Source organism: Lampetra planeri, chromosome 63 (genome assembly GCF_965212315.1).
Source record: "Lampetra planeri chromosome 63, kcLamPlan1.2.h2, whole genome shotgun sequence".
NCBI classification, from domain to species: Eukaryota; Metazoa; Chordata; class Hyperoartia; order Petromyzontiformes; family Petromyzontidae; genus Lampetra; species Lampetra planeri.
The window spans coordinates 4,569,135-4,594,217 of NC_136169.1; the positions used below are offsets into that span (position 1 = coordinate 4,569,135).

General features: G+C 53.6%; 1 protein-coding gene and 1 long non-coding RNA gene across 3 annotated transcripts in view; one reads left to right on the plus strand and one right to left on the minus strand.

Moving 5' to 3' along the window:
- Nucleotides 1–821: 821 nt before the first annotated feature.
- On the minus strand, nt 822–5,564 carry LOC144736838 (uncharacterized). Of its 2 annotated transcripts, none has more exons than XR_013588834.1 (3): nt 5,312–5,564; nt 1,559–1,660; nt 822–1,386 (listed from the first exon to the last, which is right to left on the minus strand). It is a non-coding gene; the product is annotated as an uncharacterized LOC144736838 (long non-coding RNA). The 2 variants fall into 2 exon arrangements; XR_013588833.1 differs by having other exon boundaries at nt 1,559–1,663.
- The window catches only part of LOC144736835 (rifampicin phosphotransferase-like), a 42,604-nt gene continuing 19,540 nt past the window's right edge, over nt 2,020–25,083 (plus strand). Inside the window, exons 1-16 of the mRNA XM_078619479.1 lie at nt 2,020–2,645; nt 7,773–7,910; nt 9,227–9,357; nt 10,499–10,633; nt 11,522–11,650; nt 12,529–12,653; nt 15,315–15,364; nt 15,905–15,957; nt 16,765–16,892; nt 18,615–18,798; nt 19,326–19,671; nt 20,354–20,460; nt 20,989–21,027; nt 21,899–22,094; nt 22,694–22,829; nt 23,698–23,774. Of these exons, the coding sequence (XP_078475605.1) occupies nt 2,313–2,645; nt 7,773–7,910; nt 9,227–9,357; nt 10,499–10,633; nt 11,522–11,650; nt 12,529–12,653; nt 15,315–15,364; nt 15,905–15,957; nt 16,765–16,892; nt 18,615–18,798; nt 19,326–19,671; nt 20,354–20,460; nt 20,989–21,027; nt 21,899–22,094; nt 22,694–22,829; nt 23,698–23,774 (2,307 nt within the window). The 5' untranslated portion in view covers nt 2,020–2,312. The remainder of the gene's footprint in view (nt 2,646–7,772; nt 7,911–9,226; nt 9,358–10,498; nt 10,634–11,521; nt 11,651–12,528; nt 12,654–15,314; nt 15,365–15,904; nt 15,958–16,764; nt 16,893–18,614; nt 18,799–19,325; nt 19,672–20,353; nt 20,461–20,988; nt 21,028–21,898; nt 22,095–22,693; nt 22,830–23,697; nt 23,775–25,083) is intronic.

Here is a 25,083-nt window from a genome sequence, read left to right on the forward strand (position 1 = left end):
GGTCATGAGTCCTGTCGAGCCAAAGGGGTGAACTGGCCCAGCAGGCGGTGTTACTGGTCGTTGTGCCCAAGCTATAATCATAATCAGTCTTTGTCCATGTGCACAACACAGCAGTGGCACTGCTGGTCGTTGTGGCACTCACTGCCTGCAGGGAAATGCTTCCCATTAATGACCAGTGGACTCTGAATTCCCTTGTACTATTTAGATATCCTGAGTGTGTGTCATGGCCACTACTGATATCCCTGGATGAATTTCACTGCAGAAATGTAAATTATTACTGTTCGACTAAAAATAAACGAAACGTTTTATTTTATACATGTTTGTGGAACTTTTTTCGCACCATACGTAGCCAACCATGCTAATTGGAGGTTACCAGGTAAGGCCAGCTGAGCTATGTAGTTCATTTTCAGAAGCGACCTGGCCAGAAATGATAGCCCAACGAAGTGGCTTATCATCACGTGGACATTTATAGCAGCCAAATACTCTGAACGAATTGTGTGGATTCTATATGTCGGGCGCAAAACCGGAGGATAAGCATCCACCTGGCCACGTGGAGAGAGACACGCACACTCCAAATATACAGCATGCGTCAGGGTCGGGATTAAACGCACGACCTCCTACGTACCAACCAAGGTAATTAACATCTCCCAGCCACCGTGGTGCCCCTGTTGTTTGGACCAAGAGCGAATCGGCTCAGCAGCAGCAGCAATCGCTGCCCGTCGTGGGGTTGAACTTTGGACGAGGAGAGCCGAAGGTGTTGGCTTCCAGTCTGGACCTGGACCCCCCGCCAATGAATTGTAATATTTATATTTTAAATGTGGACACATATGGAGAGATTCTCTAAGTGAAGTAGTCGTCGAAATGAATAAATCACTTAAATAAACTATGGAGAGTCCTGGATTTGAACCACTCAACCAGCTGCCGCACAGCCGCTTGTCCCACTGAGCCACGGATGTGGTTCGTCACCCACGTGGCCCTGGCGGAGCTCCGAGTGAGAGACTCCAACATGGGATAGCAGAAGAAAGACACACTCCAACACAACCACATCGTTGGAGGAATCTGGATTTGAACACAGGCTTCACTATATTTAGGTGTTTATACCTCCTGACCGAATTAGCCGCAGAGCAGCAGCGACTAATACGGCGGGGAGGAATAAACACCGTGATGCCACCCTCGGAGCTAGCAGCGTGTAGGGTGAGGAACTCATAAACTCCCGCTGGCAACACTGACATTGCATTAGTTCCAGCTGGTCTAGACAAAGGAACACTTTGATAAGTAAATACAGTAGTGTGGAGAACGCAGATTGGAACTCACGGCCTCATGGGTCACAGCGTTGGCACCGATCCCGCAGAGCCACAGAGGAGCGACGCTCCGTGGAGTCTCTCCCTGTATGGGCAACATTAGAAGAGATTGCTATGGAGCAGTGGCGTAACTCGCTTTGTGGGGGGCACATAATCTCCATTGAAAACTCGTTTTTTGTGTGTTTAGTTTGATGTCCTTCCCCCGCACCACGATTAGCACAGGTGGCTACGTACGGTGCGAAATAAGTTCTACTTACATCCAGGAGGGTTCAAGGCTGGGTTTTGGGTTGGAGTCAGGGCACATGACCACCACAGTTCAGTCCTCATGAAGCACAATCGATGTTGGCTCCCCTCTCGTGCTGCTGGGTGGAGCCATCCGTGAGAATTTGCAGAACACAAAGACAAAGAATCCTTAAACACTGTTAGGGCAAGTGCTGTTAGCGAGCACCCATTAAGGGCGGCACGGCAGGGTGGGTGGCCAGCACCACGCCCGGCCGCCTTTGTCTCCCCAGTGGCGATGTTTTCAAACCGCACCAGGTACTCATTTGAGGCTGAGTCAACCCAGAGAAGGCCAAGGACCGGTTCAGAAAATCGTCACTGGTGGTGGCCATGAGCGGGAATCAAACCTGGGTCGCCGGGTTCGTAGCACAGTGCGCTAACCACTACACTATCGTTCTCCTCCAGATAAACAAAGACACGCACACACAGATGCATTCCACACACACACACAGATGCACTCCACACACACAGACGCTTTCCACACACACAGAGGCACACTACATACACACACAGGCACACTCCACACACACACACTATAACTCTCGCTCTCTCGCACCGCCAGTAAACAATCTGCACAGCACAGACGAAACCGGAGACTAGTCTCAAAGTTCAGCCGCTCTCTCTCCAGATTCTCTCCAGCGTCGGAGTGCTGAGCAGCGTGACAACAGCAATCATAGACAGAGAGAGAGAAAGCTAGCAGTGGAGAGCTGCGGAGATAGAGTGGTTGTGACCATGCTGTCCAGCCTGCTGTGCGTGGCCGTTACCACCGTCGTGCTTGCATCGCTGCTCGGGGCCCTGCTGGTGCGGACCCCCCCTGAGTCGGGAGCCCTGCATCGCGTCAAGGCGACGATCGCACTCGCCGTGTGCGCTCTCGTGCGCGCCGCGGCGTGGGGTCGCGGGAATCCCAGCGAGTCAGGGGCGCCGAGGGGGTCCAAGGGGAGAGGTGAGAAGAGACGGCGACAGGAGGAGCGGGAGAGATGGAATGTGGAGGAGGATGGAGAGCGATGGGATGAGGAGGACGAGGAGGAGATGCAGAGCATGGGAGATGCGACTGCGAGGGATGAGGTGCGTGTATCCATTCACTCGTCATATCACCAAAAGCATATGTCATCAGAAACATCATTAGCGAGCAGAGGCATCACCATTATCATCATCATAAACTAAAACGACTTTTTTTATTTTAGCAGGTAAGGCCCACAGAGCTATGTAGCTCTTTTTCGGAAGCGATCCGGCAATCACAAATGATAGCTCAATGAAGTAGCTTATCACGTGGAAATGTATAGCAGCAGCCAAATGCTATAAATGCGTGATGTTGATTCTAAATGTGGAGAGAAAACCGGGGAGAGAGACACGCAAACTCCGGGATCGAACCAACGACCTCCTGTATACCAGGCGAGGTAGTTAACATCTCGCCACCGTGGCACCCTATCATAATCAACAAGGGCATCTACATGAGAAACAACAACGGCAGATATGAGAATGGCGACATTCGGAACAGATACAGATGAGATAGATTAATGCATCAAAATCTTGGCCGACGCTGCTATTCTTTGACAGTGGTGTACAAGCAAAGTTAATATAAAATTAAATGTAACACATTCATCAACAACACTGTGTGTGTGGCCTTCAAAGGAACGATATAGAACAGGCGACGTTTTGGGCAATGGCCCTTCATATCACGTAAATCAGAGTTGAATTATAATAGTTGTTTTGTTAATTGGTTTATGTTAAAATTAAGATCTGATGAGCTGATAATTGTTGCAACGCTATTTTGTTCGTGAATCTGAGCCCCCTTTCGCTGCTTGGGTGCCCTTCGAATTAATCTCAGTTTGCTTATGCCCCAGCCGCCACCACCGCTCATGATCATCGTTGAGAAAACAAAGATAATACACGCACACTTTTTTTACTACTGCGGTCACTAATCTCGTTAACAAAATTCAGAAAGTCTCTGACATTCACTCAGGATGACACGGTCAGAGCTAAGGCATGACATCTGAAGCAGCAGCAGCATTTGAGCATTACAATACAATTACTAAACTATTAAGATTAAACAATGTTTATTTTACCAGGTCAGGCCCACTGAGATGTGAAGCTCTTTTTCAGAAGCGACCTGGCCACAAATGATAGCCCAATCAAGTGGCTTATCATGTGGCAATTTATAGCAGCCAAATACTCTAAAAGCGTGTTCTAATGTGGAGGAGAAAACCCGAGGACCCGGAGAAAAATCCACGCATCCACGGGAAGAGACATGCAAACTCCAAATGTCCAGTAGGCGTTAGGGTCAGGATCAAATCCACGACCTCCTGTATACCAGGCGAGGTAGTTAACATATCTCGCCAGCGCGATATGTTAACTGTTACTAACAACAACACAATAACCCTCAAGGACTATGAACAAATCGCCCGGATTTGGAATGCGCCCGATCTGGTCGGACCTCCAAAGCCAAGCAGATGTGAGCTTGCACAATGCCTGGATGGGTGCCCACCATGCACAAACAGGTTGTCTGTCATAGGGCGGCCCGGGCGACGTTGTGGTTCTACGTAGTTGTACTATACATCTATGCTGCCTGCCTTTACCAATCTGTACTGACCAGCCGGGGAGAAGCATGGTAACAACGGCCTCCACAACCAGTACGGCAGTTTGGAGGCCCTCATCCAGCTGTGGATCGACGGAATGTCTCGATGCTCCTCCTACGGGCATTGTGCGCCGCTCATCTCCACCAGTGGAAATTCCACATTCCCATGGCAGGGACCATCTTTAACAACCACTGACGACTTCGCACAACCTATTTTATGGCCCTGTAGAGATGAGAATGATGGTTTGCCTGTGCCAACCCTTGACCCGACAATAAATTAAAGCATGCGCATTTACTACTCCAGTTACCCAGGAATGTCAGTGTGACGCGCGTGACGTCACTCCACGTCGACCAGCCCCCCTAATGAATAATCATGAACAAGTTACGTCCTCCACATGGACCCACCCCTCATTAATAATCATGAGCAGTGACGTCCACCAAATGGACACGCCCCCTTCACTAATAATAATTAGCGGGTGACGTCACTCCACATGGGGGGATGGGGGGCGAGGCGCCTCCTCCCCCCTCCTCAGCGTCAACTTACAACCCTCACGACAAAGGCAGAACCCTCACGTCACGCGATCTCCGTCACGCTGTTGTTGAGACATCAAAGTAAAAAGGACGTCGTGATGAACAAGGGATTATAACCTGCAAATGAAATGGGTCTGTGTCACCGCGCCCTTACAGATTGTACACGAATGGATGCAATGAACATCACGTCGTGCTCTGCTTTTCGCTTGCAAGTTTCAGACTTAATGCAACACGCGCGTTCTTGGACAGGCTATAGGATAGTTGCTATATAACAGTCTACGGAATGAAAGGTTGATAGCACGCAGCACGGCTATTACAATGAGCATAACGATCACCCAAATTGCAAATTCGTGAAATGACATTCAGAAGAACACGATTCGTATAACGCGTTCAATTGTCGTATTTGCGATCATTAAGTACTGTACTGTGTGAAATAGGGTTAGACACACACAAGACTGCAATGCTGTAACAATGCGCGCATATGCACAAGCTTCCAACGTGCACAGATGTAGCACTTCAATATAAAGCACTGATATCAACAATAATAATTAGCACATTCATTTAGGCGATTAAAATAGCGAGAGCATTATGGAATGTAATGCAAAATCATGATCACGGTTCTCACCTGCTCGCTTAGCTTCTGCATAACCACGTTGCCCGCAATGCGTCGGAAGTAACGTAACAAAGCAAACGATGATACAATGTATTAGCATTATAGCTATGTCATTATTTTATCAGCAGCAATGTTCGTAATGAGTATTATTGTAGTTGTCGCTAGCCAAGTGGGGATCACAGCGGCCGCATCGGCGCCATGTCGAGCGGCGATATGAGCGACCCTCTCATTGGTCAGAGGCTCCCCAACAACAGCCACTCTGATTGGACGAGACGTTCCCCTTTTGTAGTTGGGCGCGACCATTAGGGATTTAAAATAGGGGGGGTGGTGGAGGGCGGAATGTGTGAGTTGTACAGAAATTAAGTTTTAAAATAACACGAAATTAAGTTTTAAAATAACACGAAGAGGACCAGGATCAGCGGGACCTGGACCGGTGCTTTAAATGTCAGCTCGTTAGGTTGCGTAGATCCGTAGATGTTAAGCGTCAAAGATTTGAAATTATATGAACAGACAACAGGGCAAGTTCAATGAAAGTGTTAAATAATAATGAAAGTGTGTAATAATAAAAGTTTGTTATTGGTTCTTCTGAAGAAGACCGCTTTTGTTGCGATCGAAACGTCGTGGTTTTTTTTATTTTAATTTAGATTTTTGTTTTCTATCTACGTGACTTTGCCGAAAGAACCAAGAATATGAATTCCTGCAGTCACGAAAGTTTTAAGTCTAAAAATAATAAAAGTGTGTAAGAATAATAAAAGTGTGTAATAATGAAAGTGCGTACGAATAATGAAAGTGTGTAATAATGAAAGTGTGTAATAATAAAAGTGTGTAAGAATAATGAAAGTGTGTACGAATAATGAAAGTGTGTAATAATAAAAGTGTGTAAGAATAATGAAAGTGTGTAATAATGAAAATGCGTACGAATAATGAAAGTGTGCAATAATAAAAGTGCGCATAAAAGTGTGTAAGAATGAAAGTGTGTAACATTACAAGTGTGTAATGATAAATAAATAAATTGCCAGATCGGCTCCCCTATGGACGGACCGATGTCCCCGTGGGTCAAGGTCCCAGGTCCCCCGCGATAAGCGATGGCGATTAGATTGGTGACGCGTCCGCTCACAGCCTGAGCGGGACTTCACCTCGACTGCAGCCTTGCACCCCTTTGGTTGTCAGTCGTTTAAAAAAATACATAGAATGTCAATAAACACATTGGGGTTTGATAAAACAAAAGTATGTGTACCTACGTGCCCGTGCTTAATTTGTTTTGATGATTTACCTTCTAAAAAATGAATCTGGCCGCGTCTCACACCCCCAGAAAGGGCATTTCGCACCCCCAGGGCCGGATGATCCTAGTAGCAAAAGTAGCTACTACACATGTAGTAGCTACATATGTGGTAGCTACATGTGTAGTAGCTACTACACGTGTGGTAGCTACACGTGTGGTAGCTACACGTGTGGTAGCTACTACACGTGTAGTAGCTACGGGTCCTGCACTTTCAAGGGCCCCGCGCTAAATGCTTTCAAGCTATAATTTCCGGTTGAGTGATTCTGCACTTGCTCTAATATTGTAGTACTATACCACCATCAACTTTTACGAACGACTGGGTGTTTAGGGTTTGCGATTTGTCGTATTATTTGGCTGTATAGCAAACGAAATAATACAATTACTTTACTATGCAACTTAAACATTTGTGTTTTAATATTGATGTGGTTTTTTTAGGGTCCCTTTAGAACATCATGCTACAGGTCCCGCACTAGCTTAATCCGGCGCTGCGTGCACCCCAGGCTAAGAACTACTGATCTACGCTGTGCATCAATGCAGCCCGTGTGATATTGTATTTGGCTGCTAAAAGTGTCCACGCGATAAGCCACTTCGTTGGGCTATCATTCGTGACGGCCAGGTCGCTCAGTGGGCCTTACCTGGTAAAGTAAAAATAGTCATTCGTTTATACAACCGACGGTTCGTTGTTCTGTGTGGTGACCACAGTTTCTGCACGCAAATGTGCATCATCATCATCATCACGTATAACACGTAGGCTTTCGCGAATCAACATTATTCATAATAAAGTTGTTTTGGGTTAGATCGCGTTATTTATAAATGTGTCGCAACCCTCCACCACCCGACATGGCCAATCAGTAGAAAAAGTGTCACGTTCACAAAAGACAAATAGTTCACTACTTTCGCCCACCGGTGTGTTGAAGAGTGAATCCACAACATTTACAATTTCTGAGTAACCCAAAAGCCTTTATTATGAATCATCATCACGATCAGGGATCCACTGCTGCTGCTGCTGCCATGATTGGCGTGCAGTGGATGCGGCTCAAAGGGTTGTGATCCACGAGCCTCAGGGCGGGAGATCGGAACCAAGGGGATCGTCCGCATGATCGGGTCAATCGCGGCGGATTGACTTGTGGCTGGTGCGTGATGGGACCCCCCCCCCCCCCCCTGGACGATGCGTCTGGTGGTGTCTCGCAGGTCCACGAGGAGTCTCTCGATTTCCACGGTTGGGCACCCGAGGGGCAGACGCTGTTGGTGGCGAGAATCGGCCAGGCCGCCGGGACGGAGCGACAGGTCTGGCTTTACCTGCGCACACCTGAGCACGGGCACCTGCAGGTGAGAGCGTGGCGAGCGTACTCACGCCGCTCAAGCATTCACTCCGCCCTGGTACTCACTCCACTCTGGCATTCAATCTGCCCCAGTATTCACACTGCTCTCGTATTCACTCTGCTCCAATATTCACACCGCTTCAGTTTTCACTCTGCCCCAGTATCCACTCCGCTCCAGCTTGCTCACGGCTCCAGTATTTAGTCCACTAAACATTCACTCGCCGTGTGCCGTTCCATCCGTCAGAAGTGCTCGCTTATAGCACTTTCCCCAACAGTCTGGCAAGGCTATATGGGGGGGGTACTTTGTCTTTGTTTCTGTAGAACTGCTTTTTGTGCTGAGTTTGTTGTCCTTAGCCCGCACTTCCGATTAGCACGTTTGGCTACGGACGGTTCGAATCAGTTCAAGCTACACACACGCACACCGCTCGTACACACACACACGGACAGCATATCGCAGCATATCACACAGACCCGCATTCCCAACTTCACCGAAACCTGGCCAGGGGCCAACGTTCAAGGATGCTCAGCGATGAACCCAGTAAGGGATGGGGTGGTGGTGGTGGTGGTTGTGGTGGTGGTGATAACGGCAGTGGTGGTTGTGGTGGTGGTGATAACGGCAGTGGTGGTGGTGGTTGTTGTGGTGGTGATAACGGCAGTGGTGGTGGTGGTTGTGGTGGTGGTGATAACGGCAGTGGTGGTGGTGGTTGTGGTGGTGGTGATACGGCAGTGATGGTGGTTGTGGTGGTGGTGGTAACGGCAGTGGTGGTGGTGGTTGTGGTGGTGGTGATACGGCAGTGGTGGTGGTTGTGGTGGTTGTGGTGATAACGGCAGTGGTGGTGGTTGTGGTGGTGGTGATAACGGCGGTGGTGGTGGTTGTGGTGGTTGTGGTGATAACGGCGGTGGTGGTGGTTGTGGTGGTGGTAACGGCAGTGGTGGTGGTGGTTGTGGTGGTGGTGATAACGGCACCGCCACCCCTTGCTCACAGCTCTTGCACCAACATGCTGAGGAGGCTATATGGGGGATCTTTGTCTTGTGTGTGTGTGAGAGCGCGCTACGAACCCGGCGACCCGAGTTCGATTCCCGCTCACGGCCAACACCAATGACGCTGATCTGAACCGGTCCTGGGCCTCCCCTAGGTCGACTCAGCCTCAAACGAGGACTTGTTGCGGTGTATAAAACGTCGCCATTGGGGAGACAAAGGCGGCCGGGCGTGGTGCTGGCCACCCACCTCCTCGTGTACCGTGCCGGCTTTCGTAGGTGCTCGCTAACAGCACTTGCCCCAGCAGTCTGTGAAGGCTACACGGGGGATCTTTGTCTTTGCAGCACACCGCCTATGCGGGCACGGCGGTGCGTGCCGAGGGGGGCCACGCGGGAGGCTGGAGGGCGGGGGGGCTGCGCATGGCGTGCCTCGAGCCACAGCGGCGATGGAAGATTTCGTTCAATGGGCTCATGCGGTACTGTGCAGCAGCAGCAGCAGCACCGAAATCAGCAGCATCATCAGCAGCATCATCATCAGCAGCAGCAGCATCAGCAGCAGCAGCATCATCATCAGCAGCAGCAGCAGCATCATCATCATCAGCAGCAGCAGCGCCGACATCAGCAGCATCATCATCAGCAGCAGCAGCGTCATCATCATCAGCAGCAACAGCATCATCATCAGCAGCAGCAGCAGCATCATCATCATCAGCAGCAGCAGCATCAGCAGCAGCAGCGTCATCATCAGCAGCGTCATCAGCAGCAGCATCATCATCATCGACATCATCATCAGCAGCAGCAGCGACATCACCATCATCAACAGCGTCATCATCAGCAGCAGCATCATCATCAGCAGCGTCATCATCAGCAGCAGCGTCATCATCAGCATCATCATCAGATACTCATCTTCATTGTCATCGCAAGTGGCCACTGCAACAGTAATCATCGCTGCATCATTGTCATCAGCAGGATCACGGTTATCATTATCATCCGTTGATATCATCTACAGCAGAAGCGGCAATAACTGCAATCATCATATCATCAACAATATCATCATCAATGCATTATCATTGTCATCATCATCCATCACAAACGCAATCATCACCCGTAATCGATACTCATTGCCATCCTCACACAACATCCTTGTTATCAGCAGCAGCAGCAGCATTAATCATCGCCATCAATACCATCACGTTTTCGAGCGCGTCTGCGATGACGATAGTGTGTGAGACTGTTTATGAAACTGTGTGTGAGACTGTGTGTGTGTGAGACTGTGTATGTGCGTGAGACGGTGTGTGTGTGAGACTGTGGGGAGCGGTAGTGTAGCGGTTAGCGCGCTGCGCTACGAACCCGGGGTTCGATTCCCGCTCACGGCAAACACCAACAGTGACGATTATTTGAACCGGTCCTGGGCCTCCCCTAGGTCGACTCAGCCTCAAATGAGTACCTGGTGCGGTGTGTAAAAATCACCACTAGGGAGACAAAGGCGGTCGGGCCTGGTGCTGGCCACCCACCCCCTCGTGTACCGTTGCGGCCTTCATAGGTGCTCGCTAACAGCACTTGCCCCGACAGTCTGTGAGAGGCAATACGGGTGATCTTTGTCTTTGTGTGGTCGTGCAGGAAGGGGCCTGTGCAAGGGGAGCTTTGCAAAGACGAGGAGAGTCAGGAGCTGAAGGAGGAGCTGAAGGAGGAGGATGAGGTGGATGAGGTGGGCGAAGAAGAGGAGGGAGTGGTCCACGTGCGCTTCACCTTCACGTGAGTGACCTACAGACGTACGTGTGTGTGTACATGTGTGTGTGTGAGGATGTGTGTGTGTGAGGACGTGTGTGTGTGTGAGGATGTGTGTGTGTGTGAGGACGTGTGTGTGTGTGTGAGGACGTGTGTGTGTATGTGAGGACGTGTGTGTGTGAGGACGTGTGTGTGTGTGAAGACGTGTGTGTGTGTGAGGACGTGTGTGTGTGTGGTCCATTGGCCAGTCATCTCAGTCGACCCGTGGCACTTGCTGGGTCTGTCCCGTGACCTCCTGCCAGCGGACGTTCGACACTTCACGTGGCCTCAACGTGCACCTAGCCTGGCACAACTGCCGTTGTGACGTCACCGCCACTTGGTAGCGAATGGCGGTTGCTGTTGCATCTGTGTGTGAGTGGGGGAGCGGTGGTGTAGTGGTTGGCGCGCTGCGCTACCAACACGGCCACCCGAGTTCCATTCCCGCTCACAGTCAACGCCAGTGACGAGTTATCTGAACCGATCCTGGGCCTCCCCCCTTGGTCGACTCGGCCTCAAATGAGTACCTGGTGCGGTGTGTAAACATCGGGGAGACAAAGGCGGGCGGGTGTGGTGCCGGCCACCCACCCCCTCGTGTGCCGTGCCGGCCTTCATAGGTGCTACTCGCACTTGCCCCAACAGTTTGGTAAGGCTACACGGGGGATCTTTGTCTTTGTTTGAGTAGCGGTTAGCGAAGGAGGCATCATCACGGCCGATCCTGCTGCTGACGCGGTCGCCTGGACACTCAACTCGCAGTGGGGCTCGGTCCCTTACCTGTCGAGCGGCCAGGTGAAAGGCTGCGGATCCAGGCGAAAGTCACCACGAAATAGTCTTATTAGAGGATAAATACTCCGACTGTGCCTCTGCCCCCCCCCCCAGGTGGACCGCCTTCACCCTCCCCTTCGACTTCCCAGCCGAGTCGCCGAGCGCCGCCGCCGTGGCCGACGCGGCGGCGCGCGAGCCCTGGGGCCGCCGCGCGCCCTCGTCGCTGCTGCTCGCCCTGCGCAGGTGACGGGCGGCAGGGCGCCACGCTGCTTCCAGCCAGCATCGCAGCAGCAGGGGCAGGGGGGGAGGAGGAGCAGGTGGAGGAGGAGGAGGGGCAGGGGGGGGAGGAGGAGCAAGTGAATAAGAAGGAGGAGGTGTAGGAGGAGGAGGTGGAGGAGGAAGTGGAGGAGCAGGTGGAGGAGAGGGAGGAGATGGAGCAGGTGGAGGAGGAGCAGGTGAAGGAGGTGGAGGAGGATGAACAGGTGGAGGAGGAGGAGCAGGTGGAGGAGATGGAGGTGTTTGATCCGTAAGGGAGTTTTCAGCCGATTGAATGCGATGAATTGTAGCTACAAAACTATTTCAGAAGCGACCGGCCACAAACGATAGCTCAAACGAAGTGGTTTATCATCATCACGTGGAAATGTATAGCAGTAGACAAATACTCGAAACGCGTGGTGATGTTGATTGTACATGTGGAGGGAAAAACCGGAGAACCCGGAGAAAAATCCACGTGACCACGGGGAGAGAGACACACAAACTCCAAATATACAGCAGCAGGCGTCAGGGTCGGGATCGAACCCACGACCTCCTACACACCAGGCGAGGTAGTAAACATCTCCTAGCCACCGTATTTAGGCTCATCTTTTTGTATCGAATTCTAAAACAATGGCTCTTGTTGTTAATTATCTCAACCACCTGTTTTTTTGTCAAACGTCCTTTTTTTACAATTGTTGCAAAGTGCCTTGAATAAACGCCCTTCACACATATACACGCCTCTAGGTACTCCTCGCGGGTAGGGCCAGGGGCAGGGCCAGGGGCAGGGCCAGGGCCAGGGGCAGCTTCCCATCCAGCAGTGGAGCGAGCGAGCGAGCTGGTGGTTGATGCGTGTGGCGTGAGAGCAGGTGGAGCGCCGCTGGGCAGAGCGTGCACCGCGAGCAGTGGGGACAGATGCTGGGCTCGCTGGAGGTGCACGGACGAGGAGGAGGGTCACAGGTGCTGCTCAGGGCGGTGCGCACTCGCTCGCGAGGTGCGTATGCGTGTATGGTGCGTGTTGTATGTATGTTGTGTGCATGTATGGTGTGTGTATGTTGTATGTATGTTGTGTGCATGTATGGTGTGTGTGTTGTATGTATGTTGTGTGCATGTATGGTGGTGTGTGTTGTATGTATGTTGTGTGCATGTATGGTGGTGTGTGTTGTATGTATGTTGTGTGCATGTATGGTGGTGTGTGTTGTATGTATGTTGTGTGCATGTATGGTGTGTGTGTTGTATGTATGTTGTGTGCATGTATGGTGGTGTGTGTTGTATGTATGTTGTGTGCATGTATGGTGGTGTGTGTTGTATGTATGTTGTGTGCATGTATGGTGTGTGTGTTGTATGTATGTTGTGTGCATGTATGGTGGTGTGTGTTGTATGTATGTTGTGTGCATGTATGGTGTGTGTGTTGTATGTATGTTGTGTGCATGTATGGTGGTGTGTGTTGTATGTATGTTGTGTGCATGTATGGTGGTGTGTGTTGTATGTATGTTGTGTGCATGTATGGTGGTGTGTGTTGTATGTATGTTGTGTGCATGTATGGTGTGTGTGTTGTATGTATGTTGTGTGCATGTATGGTGGTGTGTGTTGTATGTATGTTGTGTGCATGTATGGTGTGTGTGTTGTATGTATGTTGTGTGCATGTATGGTGTGTGTGTTGTATGTATGTTGTGTGCATGTATGGTGTGTGTGTTGTATGTATGTTGTGTGCATGTATGGTGTGTGTGTTGTATGTATGTTGTGTGCATGTATGGTGTGTGTGTTGTATGTATGTTGTGTGCATGTATGGTGTGTGTGTTGTATGTATGTTGTGTGCATGTATGGTGGTGTGTGTTGTATGTATGTTGTGTGCGTGTATGGTGGTGTGTGTTGTATGTATGTTGTGTGCGTGTATGGTGGTGTGTGTTGTATGTATGTTGTGTGCATGTATGGTGGTGTGTGTTGTATGTATGTGTATGTTGTGTGCGTGTATGGTGGTGTGTGTTGTATGTATGTTGTGTGCATGTATGGTGGTGTTTGTTGTATGTATGTTAGTTTAACACGTAGGCTTTCGCGATCAATATTATTGATAATCAACGTTTTGGGTTTAGATCGCGCTATTTATAAATGTGTCGTAACCCTCCACCACCCGACACGGCCAATCAGCAAAAAAGTGTCACGTTCACAAAAGACAAATAGTTCACTGCTTTAGCCCACCGGTGTGTTGAAGTGTGAAACCACAACATTTACAATTTGAGTAGTACGACGTTTCGCTGGTAATTGCATCCAGCATCATCGGGCAATTCGCCAGAATGGTGAGGCTCTGCTGTGTCTCCCGTTCTTATATAGAGCTGTTGTGTGCGTGTATGTTAATTCAACACGTAGGCTTTCGCGAACAATATTAGCCGTGATAGAGGTGTTTTGGGTTAGATCGCGTACATATATAAATGTGTTTTTAAAGCCTCCACCACCCGACACAGCCAACTAGTTACTAGTACAGCACACCGGTGTGTTGGAGAGCAAATGCACAACATTTACAATTCGGGTACGACGTTTCGCCAGTAGTTACAACTAGCTTCATCAGGCGAGAGCCAGATTTGTGGAGTACAATAGGCTCTGTCACAATACATAACAAAAAAAATGCAGCCATACATCGGCAGGACGTCATCGTTCATTAAAAACTCAGAACATCTTGTAAATATAATTAAAGATGTCGAGGTTAACCCGAATGATATTCTGGTACGTTTTGATGCGACTCCTCTGTTTACGAGGGTTCAGGTGAACGAGACAAATGACTCGACACCCTGGTACAGGTTTAGCCAAAGATATCCCACGACTAGCTGAGCACTGTCTAAGGAACACCGACTTCTTGTGGAAAGGTGATTTATATAAACAGAAGTAGCAATTGGCACTCCTTTGTCTGCTGCGATTGCGAATGTATACATTTGTAATGAGCAACTTCCGCGACACATCGTGTAGAGGGTACTTCTTTTATTTCTCACCCGGCACAACACAGGCCAACCTTATCTTCTCACTCAGTGTATAGCTCCAGTGGCTTCCGAATATCAGAAGGAAGAGCGTTCCAGACGGCCACAGAAGCGCATGTTGTATGCGTGGTATGCGCATTGTGTGCGTACACATGAACTCACACGTGTGTGTGTGAGATGGTGAGTGATGGTGAGTGATGGTGTGTGAGATGGTGAGTGATGGTGAGATGGTGAGTGATGGTGAGTGATGGTGAGTGATGGTGAGTGATGGTGTGTGTGTGAGATGGTGAGTGATGGTGAGTGATGGTGTGTGAGATGGTGAGTGATGGTGAGTGATGGTGAGTGATGGTGAGTGATGGTGTGTGTGTGAGATGGTGAGTGATGGTGAGTGATGGTGTGTGAGATGGTGAGTGATGGTGAGATGGTGAGTGATGGTGAGTGATGGTGTGTGTGTGAGATGGTGAGTGATGGTGAGTAATGGTGAGCGATGGTGTGTGTGTGAGATGGTGAGTGATGGTGAGTGATGGTGTGTGAGATGGTGAGTGATGGTGAGATGGTGAGTGATGGTGAGTGATGGTGTGTGTGTGAGATGGTGAGTGATGGTGAGTAATGGTGAGCGATGGTGTGTGTGTGAGATGGTGAGTGATGGTGAGTGAGTGTTTATCCGAATGTTGTGTTGGCCACAGGACCGAGAGACTCCATCGACCACCACATCTCGTTCCTGGCACACTTCGAGGTGTGTGAGTGTGCGTGTCCGCTGTGTGAGTGCGTGTGGTGCTGGCCACCCACCCCCTCGTGTGTCGTGCCGGCCTTCATAGCTGCTTGTTGACAGCACTTGCCCCAACAGTCTTACCGGACATCTGTGAAAAAGAGTTTCACGGCTCATCGGATTCCTCCAGCATAAGTAAATATTCTTATTCTGATTCCATCTGTTAAGGCGACACGGGTAATCATTGGATTTTGTTGTCCTTACCCCGCACCTCCGATTAGCACGGTTGGCTACGTACGGTGCGAAAGAAGTTCAACACACATGCGCACATCGTGCGTGTGTGGTCGTGTGGAGGTTGACTCGGCCTCAAATGGGTACCTGGTGCGGTGTGTAGTAAACATCGTCACTGGGGAGACAAAGGCAGCCGGGCGTGGTGCTGGCCACCCACCCCCTCGTGTGTCGTGCTCGCCTTAATAGGTGCTCGCTAACAGCACTTGTCCCAACAGCGTGTTAGAAGCTATTCGGTGACCTTTGTCTGTTGTGTCTGTGTCACTCTGTGCACGTCAGGACGGAACTTGCATTCACGTGACCGCTCTGTGCATCCCTGACATCACCTCTTGGTGAGTGAGTGACCCTACAACCACCACCAACACAACCAGCAACACAACCAGCACCACCACCACCAGCACCACCAGCACCACCACCACCAGCACCACCACCACCACCAGCACCACCAGCACCACCACCACCAGTGCCACCACCACTAGCACCACCACCACCAGTGCCACTATCAGCAGCAGTTGCAGCGGAAACACAATCGGCCGATCTCGTCCATGAATGTAGAGACACTCCACGGCAGTGTGGTCATGGCCAGGCCAGCCACAAGTGCGGACCGTGGAGTCAGCCCACCGTGGGAGTCTGCGCCCCTTCAACAGAGGAGCAGCAGCAGCACAGCGGACCTTGACATTGGCAGCGAGCACCTGGACATGTTGCAGCCGTCATGTGCGAGAATACAATGATCAGACACACACGTGACTCTCCATCAGCAGCAGCAGCACCACCGCCGTACAGCAATACCCCCCACACACAAGGACAAAGACCCCCGCGTGTAGTCTGAGCAGACTTGTGGGTCAAGTGCTGTTCGCAAGCAGCACCTGTGAAGGCCGGCACGGTACACGAGGGGGTGGGTGGCCAGCACCACGCCCTGCCACCTTTGTCTCCCCAGTGACGATGTTTACACTTCGCACCAGGTACTCATTTAAGGCTCAGTCAACCTCGGGGAAGCCCAGGACCGGTTCAGACAACCGCCACTCGTGTTGAGTGGCCACGAGCAGGAATCAAACTCGGGTCGCCGGTGAAATCGTGGGGAAGCGCGCGAACTTCTGTGCCACCGCTCAACTCAACCCGCCCCCCGCCCCCCGCGGCAGCCTCAGCCTGGGCTACGTGATGCGGCCAAACGGCATCAAGCACAGCCTGGAGTGGAGCGACATCTGCCTGGCCGACGTGGAGAAGCACGGCGAGCTCAGAGACACCTACCGGCTCACGCTACGCGCAGGTGAGTGTCCAGACACACCTACCACTCACGCTCCACGCAGGTGTGAGTCCAGACACACCTACGACTCACGCTACACACAGGTGTGAGTCCAGACACACCTACCACTCACACTCCACGCAGGTGTGAGTCCAGACACACCTACCACTCACACTCCACGCAGGTGTGAGTCCAGACACACCTCCCACTCACGCTCCACGCAGGTGTGAGTCCAGACACACCTACCACTCACACTCCACGCAGGTGTGAGTCCAGACACACCTACCACTCACACTCCACGCAGGTGTGAGTCCAGACACACCTACCACTCACGCTCCACGCAGGTGTGAGTCCAGACACACCTACCAATCACACTCCACGCAGGTGTGAGTCCAGACACACCTACCACTCACACTCCACGCAGGTGTGAGTCCAGACACACCTACCACTCACACTCCACGCAGGTGTGAGTCCAGACACACCTACCACTCACGCTCCACGCAGGTGTGAGTCCAGACACACCTACCACTCATGCTCCACGCAGGTGTGAGTCCAGACACACCTACCACTCACACTCCACGCAGGTGTGAGTCCAGACACACCTACCACTCACGCTCCACGCAGGTGTGAGTCCAGACATTCCTACCACTCACACTACGCGCAGGTGTGAGTCCAGACACGCCTACCACTCACACTCCACGCAGGTGTGAGTCCAGACACACCTACCACTCACACTACGCGCAGGTGTGAGTCCAGACATTCCTACCACTCACACTACGCGCAGGTGTGAGTCCAGACACACCTACCACTCACGCTACGCGCAGGTGTGAGTCCAGACACACCTACCACTCACGCTCCACGCAGGTGTGAGTTCAGACACACCTACCACTCACGCTCCACGCAGGTGTGAGTCCAGACACACCTACCACTCACGCTACGCGCAGGTGTGAGTCCAGACACACCTACCACTCACGCTACACTTACTTCACCATGGGAGTCGTCCAGTTCACCATGGGAGTCCAGTTCACCATGGGAGTCCAGTTTATCATGGGAGTCCAGTTTACCATGGGAGTCCAGTTTACCATGGGAGTCCAGTTCACCATGGGAGTCCAGTTTATCATGGGAGTCCAGTTTACCATGGGAGTCCAGTTTACCATGGGAGTCCAGTTCACCATGGGAGTCCTGTTCACCATGGGAGTCCAGTTCACCATGGGAGTCCAGTTTATCATGGGAGTCCAGTTCACCATGGGAGTCCAGTTTACCATGGGAGTCCAGTTTACCATGGGAGTCCAGTTTACCATGGGAGTCCAGTTCACCATGGGAGTCCAGTTCACCATGGGAGTCCAGTTTATCATGGGAGTCCAGTTCACCATGGGAGTCCAGTTTACCATGGGAGTCCAGTTTACCATGGGAGTCCAGTTCACCATGGGAGTCCAGTTCACCATGGGAGTCCAGTTCACCATGGAAGGCTCATCAAGGACTGCTGCCCTGTGACCGCTGTCTATGAAGGGACCGCCACCGTCTCGTATTCGCCACCACGGCGCAGTGCGGCTCGTGAAGTATTTAGTTGATTTTACCGAATTAGAAACCAAAAATTATTTTCTCATTTTCTTGATTGCCAGCCCCCTGCCATCTAAACAATCTGAATAACGCACTTTCTAAACAACAACGACAGCAAACAAAGCAACGCCAACAAACGGGTGCGTGGCAGCACCAATGAACGTGTCCGGTGTCCCCGCGTCCCAGGCGGGCGCACGCACCGCCTGCTCGCCCAGCCCGCCCGCGAGGCGCGGGGCGCGAGCCGCAGCCGCCTGCAGCCAGGGACGGAGCAGCCGGGGACGGAGATCGACCACGACGACTGCGCCTCCTCCCGCTACCTCCTGGACAACGACGTCCGCGGATGGGGAACCGTGCGGCTGAGCCGACGCAGGTAACAGAGCTGTGTCAGCAGCACGACGAGAAGTAGCAGTGGCAGCAGAAATGTCATGAGCAGTGTCAGCTGTATTAGCAGCAGCAGGACTAGAAGCAGTAGTATTAGCAGCAGCAGCAGCAGCAGGACTAGAATGGTATTGTCGGTGTTTTACTCGTGCGTGTTCGGAGCCCTGCTAAAAACGTCACGACAACATCACGACAGTGATGACGATGGTGACGATGGTGCTGACGACAATGATGACAATGATGGCGATGATGACAATGATGACGATGGTGACTATAGTGCTGACAATGATGATGACGGTGATGATGATGTTGATGATGTTGATGATGTTGATGATAATGGCAGTGATGTTGACGATGATGACGGTGACAATGATGTCGATGATGACGATAACGATGATTACGGTGGTGACGCCGATGATGATTTTGACGATGATGACGAGGATGATGATTACGGTGATGATGATCGTTACAACGATGATGATGTTGACAACGGTGATGATGACGACGACGGCGACGCAGGCAAGAAGGGCACGGCGCGAGTGGAGGAGGAGGAAGAGCTCGCAGGCCTCCGGCGGTGGTCCGGGAGCGTCGTCCCGTGGAGCTGGGGGCCGCGGCCGAGTCTGGGAAACCTCTTGTGCCTGGGGAGCCTCTGGAGAATCTGGAGCCTCTGGTGCCTGGGGAGCCTCCTGTGCCTGGGGAGCCTCTTGTGCCTGGGGAGCCTCTGGAGAATCTGGAGCCTCTGGAGCCGCTGGGCCTCGTGTTGTCGCTGTACGACGCTCGCTGCCGCGTGGCGCGCGCCGTGGGGGGCAAAGCCGCGCAGCTCGCCACGCTCAGCGCGGCGGGGCAGGGTACCGCGCCGGTGCTGGTGAGTGACGGCCTGGCTGGCTGTCTGTGGCTGTGTGTGTCTGTGTGTGTGTGTCTGTGTGTGTGTGTATGTGTGTCTGTGTGTCTGTGTGGAGAGAGTGGAGAGTTTCCCATACCTGGGCAGTGTGCTTATGACCGGCTCCAGTTTAAGCGCAGAGGTCTCACTCCGAATCAGTCGAGTGGCAATATATTTTCATCGGTTGCGTAACGCTGTGTGGAAGCTACCTGGTCTGTCGCTCCGCACGAAGCTTCAGGTCTTCTCGGCCACGGTCATTCCCTTTCTCTACGCTTGCGAAACGTGGACCCCCCTAATGGAACATCTTCGCCGATTGGAAACATTTAGGCTGGCCTGCCTACGATCCATCCTGGATTTAACCTGCAGGCTGGATTGTGTGCGGAGCTCACAAATCCTTGAAAGATCTGGGCAAAGTCCCATCGGTGAGCTCCTCCGGCAGGCAAGGCGGCGTTGGCTGGGTCATGATATTTGGAAGCCACTGGAACTGTGCACTTTTAAATCATCGTCAAGATTGACAAACTTCTTATTCAGAACCGCTCTCTGTGTTTAGCGCTGTTGTCCTTCCCCCCGCACCTCCGATGAGCGTGGTTGGCTACGTACGGTGCGAAAGAAGTGCAACATACACACACGTGCGTTCACACACGGGTGGGTGCCGTGCGCTGCGCAGTACACGGTCCCTCGCGGGGTCTGCGTCACCGTCGCCGCATTCGACCTCCACGTGTCCGCCGAGCCGACGCTCGCCCTCTCCGTGCGGCAACTCTCCGACCTGGCCTGGTGAGTCGCTCCTCCCGGACTCTCCGGGCCCCCCTCGCCTCCTCCTCCGCCCCCCCCCCCCAATAACCCCCCCCACCCCGCCCACCTCGGACGCACGCAGCCGCTCCGTCCGAGACGCTACGACGCGTCAGCTGTGCTGGCTGTGTGTGCCCGTCCCGTGAGCGCAAGGGGGTGACCCCCCCCCCATCAGCCAACGATTCGTCACGTCTCTCCCAAACTCTCCTCTACCCTCTCCCAAACTCTCCCCAACGCTCTCACGTTCTCCCCAACGCTGTCTCCCCTCTTGTTTCTCCCACTCTTCCCCACTCTGCCCTCGTCTCTCACACTCTACTTTCCCGCCTCTCTCACCTCTCTCACCTCTCTCACCTCTCTCACCTGCCCTCACCTCTCTCACACTCTACTCTCTCACCTGCTCTCCGCTCTCCCCTGCTTTCCCCTACCCTCTCAAACGCTCCCCCTACTCTCTGACACTCTCCCCCCCTCCCCCCTCCCCTCTCCCCCCCCTCCCCCCTCTCCCCGTGTACACAGCGGGAGAGTGACGGGAGACCTGCTGGACTCCTGCTCCAGGTGCGTGGTGGTTGCTGAGCACACACAATGACAAAGGTCCCCCGTGTAACCTCCACATGCTGTTGGGTCAAGCGCTCTCGGCAAGCACCGATTCAGGCCGGCACGGCGCGCGAGAGGGCGGTGTAGCCAGAGCCGCTGTCGGCTGCCACTCCTCTCTAGGTGGGGAGGATTGATCTCTTCATCTGGCGATCCTCCAAAGATGCAGAGATTCAGAGGCAATACCAAACAAAGCTCAACTATGACTGCATTCACCCCCCCGCTGGTGCTCATAGGCTCACAGTGAGGACATCACCTCCACTCCTCTACTTAAGAGCGGAGACTGGGAGACTTCCTCAGAATGAAGGCTAACCGCCTGATGGGGCTGGTTGTTGTTGTTGTTATAATCACCAGCGAAACTTCACGGCTACTCGAATTGTAAATGTTGTCGTGGGTTTCACTCTACAACACAACCGGTTAGTGCTGAACTAGTAACTAATTGCCACGTTTCGTTAACTTGACAACCCTTACCAATTGGCTTATTCCTTCAGAGCCGCTCTTTGTGTTTAGTTTGTTGTCCTTCCCCCGCACCTCCGATGAGCACGGTGCGAAAACAAGTTCAACACACATGTACATACATGACAGCTATCGACTGTCTGCAGGAGTCTCATAGCAGTGAAGAATCCTCCAATGTAACCCAGGTCGCCCCTTGCAAAACAAACAATGCCGTTCCCTCCGTCTCACTGGGTCAATGTCACATCTCCTGGCTAAACGGCGGCTGCAGGGGAAGTATTAACCGGGGCGGGCACTGGGTTCGAACCACCAACCCCTGCAAAGGGCCCCACCGCGAGCCGCCCGCTCGTAACGCGAGACCGGCCACCCCGTGCCCGGCTAGGTGCACGCGGCTGTTCTCCGCGGCTCCCGTGGCGGGGGCGGTGGCGGGCGCCCTGCGCGAGGCCCTGTCGCGAAACGGCCTGCTGGAGGCCGGGGCCCGCCTGGCGGTTCGCTCCAGCGCCGCTGGGGAGGACACGGAGGAGATGTCGGCGGCGGGGCAACTCTCCACTCTGCTGGGGGTCTCCGGGTGGGAGCAGGTCAGGGCCCGGCCACCGTGCGGGAGAGAGTGGGGAGTGGAGAGAGTGGAGAGAGTGGGGAGTTGAGAGAGAGAGTGGGAGTTGAGAGAGTAGGGAGAGAGAGTGGGGAGTGGGGAGATTGGGAAGTGGGGAGTGGAGAGAGAGAGAGAGTGGGGAGTTGAGAGAGTGGGGAGAGAGAGAGAGTGGGGAGTGGAGAGATTGGGAAGTGGGGAGTGGAGAGAGAGAGAGAGTGGGGAGTTGAGAGAGTGGGGAGAGTGGGGAGTGGGGAGAGTGGAGAGTGGGGAGTGGAGAGAGAGAGAGTGGGGAGTGGAGAGAGTGGGGAGTTGAGAGACAGTGGGTCCGGAGAGAGTGGTGGTGGTGCTGGTGGTGGTGGTGATGGTGGTGGTGGGTAATGGTGTTGCTGGTGTTGTTGCTGATGGTGGTTGTGGTGGTGGTGGTGCTGCGTGCGCTGCCCCAGGTGTGCGTGGCGGTGCTGATGGTGGTGCTGCTGCTGGTGTTGTTGCTGCTGTTGCTGATGGTGGTGGGTGGTGATGGTGATGGTGCTGGTGTTGTTGCTGATGGTGGTTGTGGTGGTGGTGGTGCTGCGTGCGCTGCCCCAGGTGTGCGTGGCGTTGCGCGCCTGCTGGGCCTCCCTCTACGCGTTCCCCGCCGTGGAGTACCGCCGCCAGCGCGGACAGCCCATCGCCTCCCACATGGGCGTCGTCGTGCAGCTCATGGTGCCGGCACAGGCGGCAGGTGAACGGCGAGGCCACCGTGGCACGCACGAAGACAAAGCTCCCCCGTATAGCCTGCTCACAATGTTGGGGCAAGTGCTGTTAGCGAGCACAGCCGATCTTGTCAAGGAGCATGAACCACCATCGCAGCAGCAGCAGCAGCGGCAGCGGCAGCGGCAGCGGCTTCTGGCTGGCATCGCGCTACGCTCTCGGATCCGCTTCCGCGGCCGTCTGGAACGCTCTTCCGATATTAGGAATCCACCGGAGCTGTGCACTTTTGTCAATCGTCTCGGTTGACAAACTCGTTTGTTTGGTACTGCGTGTTGTGTGTTAGTTTGCTGTGCTTCCCTAGCACCTCCGATTAGCACGGTTGGCTACGTACGGTGCGAAAGAAGTTCAACATATGTCCAAGCCTGGCATGTGGCGTACGTGCATGCATGTATGTGTACATGCGTGCGTTTATGCATACACACACACGGTCATGTGTGCGTGCGGGTGTGCGTCTGTTCGTTCGTGTGTGCATGTAGGAATGCCCTCCACGTGTGTGTGTGTAGGAGTGCTATCCACGTGTGTGTGTGCGCGTGCATGTGTGCATGTGTGTGCGCGTGTGTGTGCGTGTGTGTGTGTAGGAGTGCTATCCACGTGTGTGTGTGCGCGTGCATGTGTGCGCGTGCATGTGTGTGCGCGTGTGTGTGTGTGTGAGTGCCTGGTGCGATGTGTAAACGTCGCCACTGGGGAGACAAAGGCGGCCGGGCGTGGTGCTGGCCACCCCACCCCATGTGTGCCGTGCCGGCCTTCACAGGTGCTGCTCGCTAACAGCACTTGCCCCAACAGTCTGTAAAGGCTACACTACGGGGTGGGGGACTTTGTCTGTGCCCCTGTGTGTGCAGGAGTGCTGTTCACGTGCGACCCGGTGAGCGGCCACCCCGGCAGGATGGTCATCAACGCCAACTACGGCCTCGGGGAGGTGCGAGCGTCACGCGCCGGGGTGGTGGTGCAGGGTGGTGTGGTGGTGCAGGGTGGTGGTGCAGGGTGGTGGTGCAGGGTGGTGGTGGTGGTGGTGCAGGGTGGTGTGGTGGTGCAGGGTCGTGTTGCAGGGTGGTGGTGCAGGGTGGTGTGGTGGTGGTGCAGGATGGTGGTGTGGTGGTGCAGGGTGGTGGTGCAGGGTGGTGGTGTGGTGGTGCAGGGTGGTGTGGTGGTGCAGGGTGGTGGTGTGGTAGTGCAGGGTGGTGGTGTGGTAGTGCAGGGTGGTGGTACAGGGTGGTGTGGTAGTGCAGGGTGGTGGTGTGGTGGTGCAGGGTGGTGGTGCAGGGTGGTGTGGTGGTGCAGGGTGGTGGTCCAGGGTGGTGTGGTGGTGCAGGGTGGTGGTGTGGTGGTGCAGGGTGGTGGTGCAGGGTGGTGGTGTGGTGGTGCAGGGTGGTGGTGTGGTGGTGCAGGGTGGTGTGGTGGTGCAGGGTGGTGGTGTGGTAGTGCAGGGTGGTGGTGTGGTAGTGCAGGGTGGTAGTTCAGGGTGGTGGTGTGGTGGTGCAGGGTGGTAGTGCAGGGTGGTGGTGCAGGGTGGTGGTGTGGTAGTGCAGGGTGGTGGTGTGGTAGTGCAGGGTGGTAGTGCAGGGTGGTGGTGTGGTGGTGCAGGGTGGTGGTGTGGTGGTGCAGAGTGGTGGTGTGGTGGTGCAGGGTGGTGGTGTGGTAGTGCAGGGTGGTGGTGTGGTAGTGCAGGGTGGTAGTGCAGGGTGGTGGTGTGGTGGTGCAGGGTGGTGGTGTGGTGGTGCAGGGTGGTGTGGTGGTGCAGGGTGGTGGTGCGGTAGTGCAGGGTGGTGGTGTGGTAGTGCAGGGTGGTGGTGCAGGGTGGTGTGGTGGTGCAGGGTGGTGTGGTGGTGCAGGGTGGTGGTGTGGTGGTGCAGGGTGGTGTGATGGTGCAGGGTGGTGGTGTGGTGGTGCAGGGTGGTGGTGTGGTGGTGCAGGGTGGTGGTGTGGTGGTGCAGGGTGGTGGTGTGGTGATGCAGGGTGGTGTGGTGGTGCAGGGTGGTGGTGTGGTAGTGCAGGGTGTTGGTGTGGTGGTGCAGGGTGGTAGTGCAGGGTGGTGTGCAGGCAGAGCGGTCCAAATTTTTGGCCAAATTGAGAAATGACACCCGGCAAAAACGACGCAATCGAGTTAATCACTCGGCAAACCATCCCCCACTACTGGCTGACGGCAGATCTCGGGCAATCGTTTTTCTGGCGGCCTCCGTGGTTTCCTGCCCCGAACGAGCGAGCTGAACTAGAATGGCTCCATCCCC